General features: G+C 39.8%; 1 protein-coding gene across 22 annotated transcripts in view; it reads left to right on the top strand.

The window, feature by feature from the left end:
- Positions 1-12,975, top strand: part of DOCK9 (dedicator of cytokinesis 9) — a 295,897-nt gene that overhangs the window by 190,903 nt on the left and 92,019 nt on the right. For 16 of the 22 annotated variants that reach the window (XM_054446016.2, XM_054446011.2, XM_054446023.2 and 13 more), the window contains exons 16-22: positions 7,693-7,772; positions 7,857-8,044; positions 8,181-8,246; positions 9,757-9,849; positions 10,555-10,678; positions 11,294-11,415; positions 12,487-12,573. In XM_054446016.2, coding sequence (XP_054301991.1) covers positions 7,693-7,772; positions 7,857-8,044; positions 8,181-8,246; positions 9,757-9,849; positions 10,555-10,678; positions 11,294-11,415; positions 12,487-12,573 — 760 coding nt within the window. Of the gene's footprint in view, positions 1-7,692; positions 7,773-7,856; positions 8,045-8,180; positions 8,247-9,756; positions 9,850-10,554; positions 10,679-10,957; positions 11,051-11,293; positions 11,416-12,486; positions 12,574-12,975 lie in introns of all 22 variants that reach the window. The other 6 variants (XM_063651070.1, XM_054446002.2, XM_054446001.2 and 3 more) reach the window with 1 other exon arrangement.

Raw genomic sequence — 12,975 nt, 5'->3', positions numbered from 1 at the left:
CTTTTTCTTATCTGTCTTCAGTAGTAGGAGTAGAAACGATATGAGTCATAGAAACAGGCTCAATAAGTTCTGAAAACACAGAGATGTGTTCCTAATCAGAATCAAATCACGTCCGCGTCAGCAGGTGGCTTCAGCCTTCACAGCGACGTGAAATCCCTTGTCAAGAGGCTTAAAAAGGTAGAAAGGATTCTCAAGGTCTCTTTCAGTTATGTGATTATACAGTTTTTGACTGTCTTGATGTTTCCCTTGTTTGGAGCTTTAATGAGAAGTGCAACCTCAGTTTTGCTAACATGAAGCTAGTCTTACCTGGACAGATAAGGTTAGCCTGTTCAGCAAAGCAGAGTGCATACCCGCTGGGCTGATTTGGAATGTACCTTTCACGGCTCACGTAGGGAATTGGAGAAGGGGGAGAGGAGGATGCTGGTGAAGGATGAGGCCTGCTGGGTTAGCCTTCCAGGGTTCCTGGACCATACAGGTGCCCCAAATTCCCAGTCACTATCTGACAGTTTTATGACCTGGTAAGGACACAGGTCTTGGCCAGGGAGTGCCCCTGGATCCCTATGAATCTGTTATTCATGAAAGACTAAATGGAAGAATACTACCTTATTTTTACTTTTAAATCATAGAGGTTCTTTAGTTTACAAACATAATACATGTTCATTTTAGAAATTTTGAGAAATACAGAAGAATAAAAGGATGAAAAAAGGTTTACTACTAGTTTTAACCTTCGTGGTGAACTTTTGGGAAAATTTTTTTTTTTTTTTGAGATGGAGTCTCACTCTGTCCCTCAGGCTGGAGTACAGTAGCACAATTTTGGCTCACTGCAAACTCCGCCTCCCGAGTTCAAGCGATTCTCCTGCCTCAGCCTCCAAAGTAGCTGGGACTACAGGCGCCCACCACCACGCCTGGCTAATTTTTGTATTTTTAGTAGAGATGGGGTTTCACCATATTGGTCAGGCGGATCTCAAACTGCTGACCTTGTGATCTGCCCACCTTGGCCTCCCAAAGTGCTGGGATTACAGGCGTGAGCCACCGTGCCCAGCCTAGGGGGGAACATTTTTTTGTACATTGTATTTCTTTACATTTTATTTTAGTTTATCTTATGTAGCTATGATCATACTAAATATGTAATATTTCCCTGCACAACTTAAGTATTTTCTGAAAGTGTTATATATACATTTTTATAGACATCATTTTTAATGCATAAATAATAGTCCATTGAGATAGACCATAGATTATTTAACTCTTCCCCCATTTTTTGACTTTTTTTTTTTTTCCCGAGATGGAGTCTCGCTCTGTCGCCAGGCTGGAGTGCTGTGGCACCATCTCAGCTCACTGCAACCTCCGCCTCCCGAGTTCAAGCAATTCTCCTGCCTCAGCCTCCTGAGTAGCTGGGACTACAGGCACATGCCACCACGCCCTGCTAATTTTTTTTTTTTTTTTTGTATTTTAGTAGAGATACTAAATATCTCACCATGTTGCCCAGGCTGGTCTCGAACTCCTGACCTCAGGCAATCCGCCTGCCTCAGCCTCCCAAAGTGCTAGGATTACAGGTGTAAGCCACCACGCCCAGCCATTTTTTGACTTCTAATGTGTTTCTGATTTTTCAGAATTATACCTATAAGCCACAGTTAGAATCTTTAAAAAATCTTCTCTATTGGTGGTGGGTAATATATTATCATACATACTATATTATCATATAGTAATTATTGCCATTTTTTGAGTTTCAAGAAAATTTCATTCTTACTGATTTTTTCAAAAACCAGTCACCTTTAGTTGGATAGATTTCAGTATTTTCCTTCACTCAACTACCATGCAACTCTTAATAACCATGAGGTAGGTCTATGTGTACTTAGGAAAGTGAATACACTATATTATTAAGGAAGAAAAAATATATCTGTATTACTATATTTTTTGAAAGAAAATATCATATATTTCTTTTGTATGTAAATGAAGAAATGGATAAGCAAGTAGCTAGATGGAAAGATAGGCATAAAAATAGCTATTTAGGATATATGCCAAATAATCATGGTTATCGCTGAGGGATGGGTTGATGGGTGATATTTCACCTTCCACTTTGTAGCATTCTGTCATTTTTATATGAACTTTTAAAAAACTAACACTTACTTTTATATTCAGACAAAACAAACAATGAAGTTTTTTATATGTGATGGAGGTTGGAGCCCTGTCTCGGAAGTTACTTCCTAGGCTGGTTAGCTTGAGACTTCCCCACAGTGGCGGCTCCTCAGGGGCAGCCCCAGTGCGTGGTCCTGTCTTCAGTGGAGGCTGGGGAGTGGGGCTTCACATGGTCACTAATTTGAAAGTGATGGGAGCAGAAAGCCTGTGGCCAGGCAGCAAAGAGCCCAGGGAAAACCAAGTGCGAGTTCTCTTCTGCACACCACTTCTTCATGCGTGTGCTCAGCAGGAAGGCATTGGTGTGAAGGGTGTGCTCCAGGAGGCCAGTTAGAGACCCAGAAACCTGAAAACAGGGATCCGATGATGACAGCATAGAAGACGCAGCAGGATAAGTGAGGCCACGCTCCTCAATAAGTATCCAAAGAAACTTTGGTGCCCACTCCCCGCATTCTTCACAACAGAGTTAGGGGACGTGGAGGATTCCTTTTTCATTTTCTAAAAAGCTTTGCATTGCTATTTTTCTTTCCTCTTTATATTTTACAGGAAATAATCTCATGTCAGTGGCCTGGGCACCAGCTTGGATCCAAAGCTATTGTTTCTACCCCCATGATTGTCTCAAAATGTTATTTAATAATGCATGAAAAAAATGTCTTCACGCTGTCTCAGTCTTTACAAAACAGCTGCCAAAGCTCATAAGCCACTTTCCTTTTTCCCTTGCAATAATTACCCAGGGATATGTTCCAAGATTTAGTAAGAAAGCGATTCTGTCAGATAGATGATATTGCTGACATTTTATAAGAAGAGAGACTTGGTACTTTCTATTTGATTTGTTCATGGTGGTATCTCATGGATAAGATGGTATCTCATCTTTTCTAACTTCTGCAGGAAATGTGAAGGCATGAAGGCAAAATATAAAAATAGAACGTTTTCTTTAAAATGTAGACCTTTTTAATGCTACTACGTTGGATAGTTTAGGTAATAATACTACTAAGGTTTTTGCATATGCAACTTAATGTATCTTTGTTTATTTATGCACTCATTTTCTTTGCATCCAAGTTTTACAGTCTTACCCCTATTTTGCTCTGGTTACACTGCACTCAAGCCAAGTAGGGCTGCTTGACTTTCTGTAAACCCACTGTGGACTTCCCTCTGCCATGCTTTTTTCTCTGCCCAAATTGTGTCCCCTTCCTGCCTCATCAAGCAGCACATAAATCACAAACACATACAGCATACACACTTCTCCTTTTCCTTTGTCTCTCTCAGGGAACTCTACTCATCTTTCAAAGCCCAATCTGTGGCTCACTTCTGTGCTGGAGTCCTGGAGGCAGTTACTTGGCTTCTCTGCCTGAGCCGCTTCTTCTTTTTAAGGGTGGATAATAAAAGCCCCTGCCCCCTAAAACCGTGGTGGGGAATAAATGCAAAAGGCATTAAGGTGATTTCTCCCACCGTGAATACTGATCTCATCCCGTGTTCCCTCTCGATAGATCTAGATACTCTGCCTTCTGGTAGAGGTTTGTACATACTCTGTGAAAGTAATTGCCCTCGTATGCCGTAAGTAGCTTACAGTGTCTACTGGACTTTAGGCTTCTTGAGGAAAGAAATCATGTCTTGTTTGCATTCCTCCATGGTCCTGAGTACATACATTGCAGCATATCCTAAGCACTTGATAAATGCTTATTGAATTTTCTTCTTAGACATAAACTCAGTGGTTTTTATTGAAACAAAAATATCTCAAATTTCTTTCAATCATATATAGTTTTTTTTTTTTAAGTGACACAAAGCTTTTAGGGAATATTTCCTTTCACAAAACACAGTTAGAAGATTAAACTCACCACCAATAGCAGTCCAAACATACCTGTATTGCCAGCTAATCATTTTAACGAGCCAATACAGGAAGTCAGGAAGGGAGGACCAGGCTGCAGAAACACTTAGATAAGGACCCCAAATCTGCTGGCATGGGAGGACTGCTAGTTGATGATACCATTCCCGTTTCCTCTGTGGGAATTGTTGAGTCAGCAGAAATGGATGGGCAGTGGGAAGGGAAAATTTTCCTAAGAGAGAGTTTGAGCCTCACTTCTGCATTCACACACAGACAGGAGCAGTTCCCAGAGGCCAGGCATCCTCCAAGTGTCGGTATTGCATGCTTACTTAATTCGTGTAATTTTAAGATGAGTTTTCATGTTCAAGGATTATTTTATAAATTTTGCATAGAATATAGGTACTCTTTAGCAAAACAAAGCAAAAAAACCAAAACTATTCTCAGTCATGAAAGAATTCACTTTGTGTAACACACACACAACCACCACTTTGGAAATGCATAAAAAGGCAGTAAAATCTTTATTGCCTGTGAGTGTTTGATGTCTAATAAACCAGATTCAACATAAACCGTAAACTTTTGAAATGGGTTTGAGATTGGGTTTTTAAAAACTTAAAGCTGGCAAAAAAAAAAAAAAAAAAAAAAAAAAAAAAACTTTTAAAAGCCCATGTGCTATATAATATGGAACTAAACTCAGAAATGTGCTTGGAAACACATGGAAAGACTGCCTTTACAGAAGCAGCAACTAGAAGTAAAATCTCTCAGCAGAGGGAGGAAATAGAATAAGAAATAACTATAGTTAGGCACAGAAGGACACAATACACTATAGGAAGATTTCCAGGGAAGATCGTTTAATTAAAATATGTTGCTTAGAAACGTGTTTTAATTGTGTTCCACCTCTCTCAAAAATTTATACGTGCAGGATGTTGGAGTGATCTTAAAAATGGTGACGAAGATGCCTGTTCATTCATAGGTGGAAATAATTAGGAGGGGGTGAAATCCGTTACCCTTGCATACTTACATTTAAAAGTATAATTTGTAATAAACAGAATATTTCTAACTGAAAGCAGATACAAATTCATAGGTGTCTCTACAATTTTGTGGAGTGCAGTGTCTTGTAATGTGTTGTGGTGTTGAATTCCTCCACTGAAGAGGTGAGCAAGGCACTGTATGTCATGAAAATTGATACCTTCATAAAACCCCCTATCTGAAGGTTGATGCCCCTGAAGAGTTCTATGTGAAGCTGAGAGAGGCTCCACAAGATATCATCATAGGAGTGCCCAGAGCTTGGGAGATGCTCGGTCAAAAGCTCTCAGAAAATGACTGACCCTTGAGGGAAGGCTGCTGCCCCTTCTCCCACCAAAAGAAATCTTGTGTGTGTGAAGCAGCTCACACCGCAGGCACAGGGGCAAACTGCAGGGGAGTGCTTGGCTGTACCCGGAGAGCTCTTGGCCAGAAATCTTTTCAACAGAAGGCAGAACATGTGAAAAATCATTGACTTGCCTTCCTGACCATTACCTCTTTCAGGAACTGTTCATTTAAACTCAGGCATAAACAGAAGACAAGTGGAAATGAGAGGGAGGGACCCTGGGAGAAAGATTTAGCAGCTTAGAGCTGGTGATGAGCCATGATGGATCTTCTCAACATTGTCTCTAGTCTTAAGGATGTAGGAATTTAGAAATTTTAGGGAAGTCCTAATTCAGGTGAAAAATATTCCAAGATGTACTGAGGAGTGACACGTGAGGCTGCTTAATAGTCAGCAGTCATATCCAAAGAATCTGCAAAATTGTAGGTAGGAACTTCTCAAAAATGGGAACAAAACCAAATGCTGAATCTGCCAGTCCCTGTGCTTTAGTGATCTTTGGCAATGTTCTAAAGGAAATCTGAAACAGGTGGCTTAGGAAGGACCGTGAGGCGGCATTCTGTTTCCTAAGACTAAGTCATATCGTGTTGAACTAGTCATCCTAACCGCATTTCTTCTCTCTTTGTAACTGCGCCGCTAAGCTGGTGTAGTAGAGGAGCGCAAAGGCTTCAACAGAATGTATTTACCACATGTGGGTGCCGTGGTAGCCTGTGAACGCGTCAGAGAAGCGCTGCACACGTGAGTGGGCAGTTGTTCAACTGCTGGAAAAACCAGATGCTAGGGAGGGTGATTAGTGAGCTAGTGTCAGTCTGGAAATGGGCCTCCAGAGACTTGGGAAGGAGCCTGTTCTTGGCAATATTCTGTGCAGTATCTTTATCAATGACTTTTATGAGACTATAACCTGCTGATTAAATATTTTTATGACATAAAGCTATTAGGAATATCTAATGCAGTAGATGTTAGAATCTGGATCTAGGAGGACTTTGATAAACTAGAAATAGCTCAAACACAATACGATGAAATTTCAGCAAGACAAATTCTCTTCTGAGGTCCAAAGATATAATTATATAAATAAAGGACAAAGAAATAAGCATGTGAAAAAAGATGTAGGAATTTTAGGTGACTGTAAATTTCCTGTGAGTCACTAGGATGGTATGGCTACCTAAAAGTAATAGCTTTGGGGCTGTGTTAGTAGACAGGTATATTGTTGAAAACCAGACAGAGGCTATGCACCCAGCTGTGCACCCACACTGGCCAGATTTATGCAGTTCCAGGCTCTGTAATATAAATGGCAGGTTCTTCTGGGAGAGAATGACATTGGGGCAGGTGCAAAAGTGCTGAGAATAGAGGGCTTCAGAATGTGTAGTATAGGTGGTTGAAAGATAGAGGAACATCGCTAGACCCCTTGATGAGTAGAAGTTTCAGGGAGGTGAATTTCACCACGCTATGAGCAAGAGCAGACTAGTGTCAAAACCACTGAGTCAGAAGTCTCATTGTCATTAGGAAGGGTGAGGCAGTAGCAGCACTTGTCAGGAGTGTCACAGGGGATTCCTATATTGGATTGAGTCAGAACAAATATTAATACAACAATTTCAGTGAGCTTCGACTCTGTACCCAGCATTGTGCTGGGCACTGGAGCCTAAGATGATTTCTAGTTCCTAATGGTGATGATTGTATGTTTTATTTTATTTTTTTATTTCAATAGGTTTTTGGAGAACAGGTGGTGTTTGCTTACATGAATAAGTTCTTCAGTGGTGATTTCTGTGATTTTGGTGCACCCATCACCCGAGCAGTGTACACTGTACCCAATATGTAGTCTTTTTTCCCTCACCCCACTCCCACCCTTTCCCCCAAGTCGCCAAAGTTCATTGTATCATTCTGCTGCCTTTGCATCCTTATAGCTTAGCTCCCCCAAATGGTGATGATTCTAAATGAGCCAAATATTTATGGTGAGGCTGGAGTGGTTCAGGAACACTTGAGCTGTAACTGTTTTGCTGATATTCTTTATCTAGACCTGTACTGTGCAGTGCGCAGCCACTAGCCATGTGTGGCTGTCCTGTGAAATACAGGACGTCTGAATTGAGATGTGCTTTAAGTATAAAACCAGTAATACATATCTGGTTTTAAAGACTTAGAGTACACATTTTTTATACTGATTAAATACTGACATGGTAATATTTTGGACCTGTTGGGTTGAGTGAAGTATATTATTACAATTAATGTTACCAGTTCCTGTTTGCTGTTTTTCATGAGGCTACTAAAATGTTTAAAATTGTCTTTATGGCTTGCTTTATATTTCTCTTGGAAGTGCTGCTCTAGAGTGTCAGTTTTAGAGTTAACTTATAAACGTTTAGTTTTTCTCTTCTTTTGTTTGCAGACCTGAGAAGATGGCTAAGCTCCCAGTGATTTTAGGCAATCTAGACATTACAATTGATAATGTTTCCTCAGACTTCCCTAGTAAGTGTCAGTTCTACATAATAGACAGAATTTTTGTTAGTTTGGGTTTTACTTCAGTTTGAGTTATTTTGAATATCTTTGCAGATTATGTTAATTCATCATACATTCCCACAAAACAATTTGAAACCTGCAGTAAAACTCCCATCACGTTTGAAGTGGAGGAATTTGTGCCCTGCATACCAAAACACACTCAGCCTTACACCATCTACACCAATCACCTTTACGTTTATCCTAAGTACTTGAAATACGACAGTCAGAAGTCTTTTGCCAAGGTGAGTGTGAAGGTGGAGGTTTCATTCTTGATGTCAAACCCTCCCTTTAGATTCAGCTTCCCATGTTCTTTTATAAATATTTACATAGTCTGACTTTCTGTTGTTTTTTCTTATTCTGTTTTGTTTATTGCTGCAGGCTAGAAATATTGCGATTTGCATTGAATTCAAAGATTCAGATGAGGAAGACTCTCAGCCCCTTAAGGTTTGTTTTTTTTTAATGTATATTCACTTACATATTCTGATTTTTTCCATTTTCAAAATGTACTTTCATGATACCATACACCTAAAACAATTTAGCACATTTTAATTGACACAAATCAAAAATATATAACGTTACAATGTATAAACATATGCTGAATCTTATCGAATATGGAATATTTAGGTTCTTGCTCCTAATTGACTGTTTTTTATTCTCTTTAAGGATGAAAGTTTCTTATACACACTCAATTCAGCAAACACTTACTGTCCACCTACTATGAGCCAAGTGCTCATACTGTGGGTGCTAAGAATTATGATATGAATAATGTTGATAATAGAAATAATAATAACTGATCAACAATTGATAATCTTTATTAAATGTTTACTACAGTATAGTAATAATAATAGCAGTAGATTATAGGTAACTTTTATTGAAAGCTGTTTGTACTGCAGGCACTGCTCTAGTGTGTGTTTAACTCTTTTGGTTCTCATAACAGTCTTTTGAGTTAAGTATTATTATTATCCATATATTTTTTTTTTTGAGATGGAGTCTCGCTCTGTCGCCCAGGCTGGAGTGCAGTGGCACGATCTCGGCTCACTGCAAGCTCTGCCTTCCGGGTTCATGCCATTCTCCTGTCTCAGCCTCCCGAGTAGCTGGGACTGCAGGCGCCCGCCACCACACCTGGCTAATTTTTTGTATTTTTAGCAGAGACGGGGTTTCACCGTGTTAGCCAGGATGGTCTCAATCTCCTGACCTTGTGATCCGCCTGCCTTGGCCTCCCAAAGTGCTGGGATTACAGGCGTGAGCCACCATGCCCGGCCTATTATCCATATTTTTTAGGTGAGGGGAGTAGTGCAGAATTTATTGCCTAAGGTAAAACATTAGTGGAACCAAGATTCAAACCCAGGCAGTCTGGCTGCCTCCATAACCCAAATTGTTTTACTGTGACTGCGTTAAAGTGAATTCCTAAGAGGAGAAGGAGACAAAGATGCAAAAAATATATATATATATAAAATACAGTATCTGTCCTCAAGAAATTCAGTCAAGTGGGAAAAACAGTCGTGGAGAAAAAGATCTTGGTGGACAGATGGTACAAAATGGAGTTTTGGACAAAACTGAAAATTAATACAGAAAAATGCTGAGGGGACACATGGAAGGAGTTGACAATTTCTTGAAGAATGCTTGAGCGTTTTCTTGATGCATGCAGAAGTGAAGGTTATTTGGACAGAAGAACTGCATAAGAAAAGGCATGGAAATGTGAAAGGGAATAGTGAGCAAGGCATCATCCAGGGCTGTGAACTGGAAGGGCAGGAAGGGGAGCAGGCAGATGGGCTTCGAGGCAAGCTGGAAGGTGGGCAGGACCCAGCAGTCCGGGGCTCACAGGCCTGCGGTCCATCAGAGGTGGCGATGCTAAGTCTATGCCGTAGGAATGCCTCCTCCTTTACGATATATCCGAGTTTAATTTCTTGCTTAATCGAACCCCGATGTTTCCCTTTGGTAACTCTTATTTTAGTGCATTTATGGCAGACCTGGTGGGCCAGTGTTCACAAGAAGCGCCTTTGCTGCAGTTTTACACCATCACCAAAACCCAGAATTTTATGATGAGGTAAGTGATGTTTTCAAGGGAAAACCCAGTTTGACCAGTTTTAAGGGAAACTTTAATGTATTTGCCTGGTAAAGCAAAATTCAAGAAAAGCCGCATATTACACTGAAATTACAGAGCTAGAACTGCATGTTGAAGTATTTCTTTTATATATTTTCTTCTGATTGTAAATGTAACATTTTCATTTTTAAAAGAAGTAGAAACTTGGATAATGCAGATAATACAGAAAAGAAAAAGTCATAATCCCACTATCACTACCACAATTAATATTCTGGTATATTTCCTATCAAATTCATACTTTAGTTATATTTGTTGGACCTGAGAATCTTTCTTTCTTATCATTGGGTTTGCTTACATAAAATTATAATGTCATTCATTGAAACCGCTGTATGCATGCTACTTGAGAATGTTCTATCCTGGTTTCTCATAATGCCTTGGCTGTGGTAACTTAGCGTAGTAGTTACTGTCATGTGTTTTCCAATTCTTCCTAGAAATACCATCAACTCTCTTCCTGTTTCTGAGTGGTGAATTCAGGATTCATTTCTTGCTTGGCACAGTTTATAGTCTCAGTATCTTTGAGTGCAAATGTTAATATCCGCTGGGAGAACAAGTGCACGTTTATGCGTTGGGTAACACATAGTGTCTCTGCTTCCACTGAGAATTTCTGTGTTTTTAGAATATTCGGTTGTTATTTTGTCTTCCTTGCAGATTAAAATAGAGTTGCCCACTCAGCTGCATGAAAAGCACCACCTGTTGCTCACATTCTTCCATGTCAGCTGTGACAACTCAAGTAAAGGAAGCACGAAGAAGAGGGATGTCGTTGAAACCCAAGGTTGGGGGGGCTCACCATTCCTTTGATTCTAAATAATTGAAACATTAGGTTCTTAAATTGTATTAAGATTCTGAATTTCCATTTTTTTGCGAAGGGATCTTTAGATGAATTTTGTAGGTAACAGATATGTAGCATGTCTGGGTTGCATATATAATTTTTTTTTTTTTTTTTTTTTTTTTAGTTTTTGAGCTCGAGCTGTCCTCCCACCTCAACCTCCTGAATAGCTGGGACTACAGGCACGCACCACACCCCCTGGCTAATTTTTGTATTTTTTTGTAGAGACGGGATTTCGCCATGTTGCCCAGGCTGGTCTTGAACTCGTGAGCTCAAGCAATCTGCCCACCTCTGCCTCCCAAAATGCTGGGATTACAGGTGTGAGCCACCATGCCCAGCCTGCATATGTAAATTTTTATAAAAGAATATTGTAGAACTCTAACCCCAAAGAGGCCTAAGTACATTGTAGACAATGTTCTGCAGAGATTACATTTAGGGCATTTTAAATTTCTTACTCTAATTAATAGGAAAAGCTCTTAAAAATCAGACATTGGCTTGCTTTCATAAGTTTTCATACACTCACAGTGTTCTGTTGTTGTCGTTGTTCTTTGTTTTCAACAGTTGGCTACTCCTGGCTTCCCCTCCTGAAAGACGGAAGGGTGGTGACGAGCGAGCAGCACATCCCGGTCTCGGTGAACCTTCCTTCAGGCTACCTTGGCTACCAGGAGCTTGGGATGGGCAGGGTATGTCACATTTTAAGATTGGTTCATCCAGATTTCTTCAGAAAACATTAAAGAACAACTAAACCAACAATAATACACAGAAAGCAAACAGTATTTTTGCTCTTCCACTATTTTGATGTTAGTTATTCATTTTCAAGTAAACTTTGGCCAATTGAAGACAATGCTGTTAGCAGTTACCTCAATGTCAGAATTACAGTTTGGGCATTTTGTAAGCCCTGAACTAGTGGTGTCTCAGCGGAAAAATAGAGACTTGGAAATTTGGGATAAGGTCTGTCTCTGCCGACTGGCCATGCTCAAATAAAGATGAGTTCTTAGGGTCATGCAAACTATTAGGAATTTTCCTCCAGCTTAAAGTAAGTCAAGTACGCCCAATCTCTCACCCACATGGTTGCACATTCTGAAACCTTTCTGATTCTTGAAAGCCTAATTTTCCCCAGATTTCTTCAGTTGCTTTGTTGGTTTTGCATTCTTTTTAGCCATCTTAAATTTTATAGACTGCGGCTTTATAACATGCTTAAATAAAGCCTGTTCTTTTTATGTTTGTCTGCATTTGAATGATGCCAAATTTAAGTTCATATTATAGACAAATAGTTAAATTTTCCCAAAGAAGAATAAATTGTATAATTGAGCATGACAGAAAAATGGAGGTTTCAAAAGTTGAAATTAGTGTGAGCAGACGATTGACCCTTTGCCTGTGCCAGGCCTGCATATTATGCTGTTTGCTTTATCTGGCACCTTGTACTGTCTTCTTCAGAATCCTGAGCTCAAGTTGGGTTCAGATGCTGGTGTAACAGGATTCTTTCCCTCTCAAATGAACAATAACTCACACAGCTGCAAAGAAACAGAAAAGATAACTTAGAAAATCCAGTAATAAAAGATTTGTACTTTGGGGGAAGAAAGGGGGCAGAAATGTGTATCAGCTGCATTCCTGCTGTGGGCCCGGCACAGTTGCCAAGTCACTAAAGTTCTCTGGGCTCTCTTTCAGTCCCTCATCATTACCCTCGTTGATAATCATGTTAGAGCCAAAATAACTAATCTGTAGGGATATTGTTTCTTCCATATTTTTTTTAGCATTATGGTCCGGAAATTAAATGGGTAGATGGAGGCAAGCCACTGCTGAAAATTTCCACTCATCTGGTTTCTACAGTGTATACTCAGGTACGTGCTCCTTCAACAAAATTAGCAGTAGCTGCTGTGTGACTAAGTTTGCACCATTTTGCAAGAAGAAAAAAATCCTAATGTGTTATATTACTGTATTTTTAGTCTATAGATCTTTTTCTAAAGAAAGAAAGTACAACTGAAGTGCTCATATGTATTCATATAAATGACTAGTACAAGCATCATTTTGCAACAGATTTCCTCTTTCGTTAGAGGATCTTCTTGATGTTATTATTTGTACATGATCAATTTTTAGTCTTAATAAGATGAGGCTGGGCACGGTGGCTCACACCTGTAATCCTAGCATTTTGGGAGGCCAAGGTGGGCAGATCACTTGAGCCCAGGGGTTTGAGACCAGCCTGGCCAACATGGCAAAACCTTGTCTCTACAAAAATACAAAAA

This window comes from Pongo pygmaeus, chromosome 14, assembly GCF_028885625.2.
Source record: "Pongo pygmaeus isolate AG05252 chromosome 14, NHGRI_mPonPyg2-v2.0_pri, whole genome shotgun sequence".
Classification (NCBI taxonomy): domain Eukaryota; kingdom Metazoa; phylum Chordata; class Mammalia; order Primates; family Hominidae; genus Pongo; species Pongo pygmaeus.
This window is presented reverse-complemented; position numbering and strand designations above follow the sequence as displayed.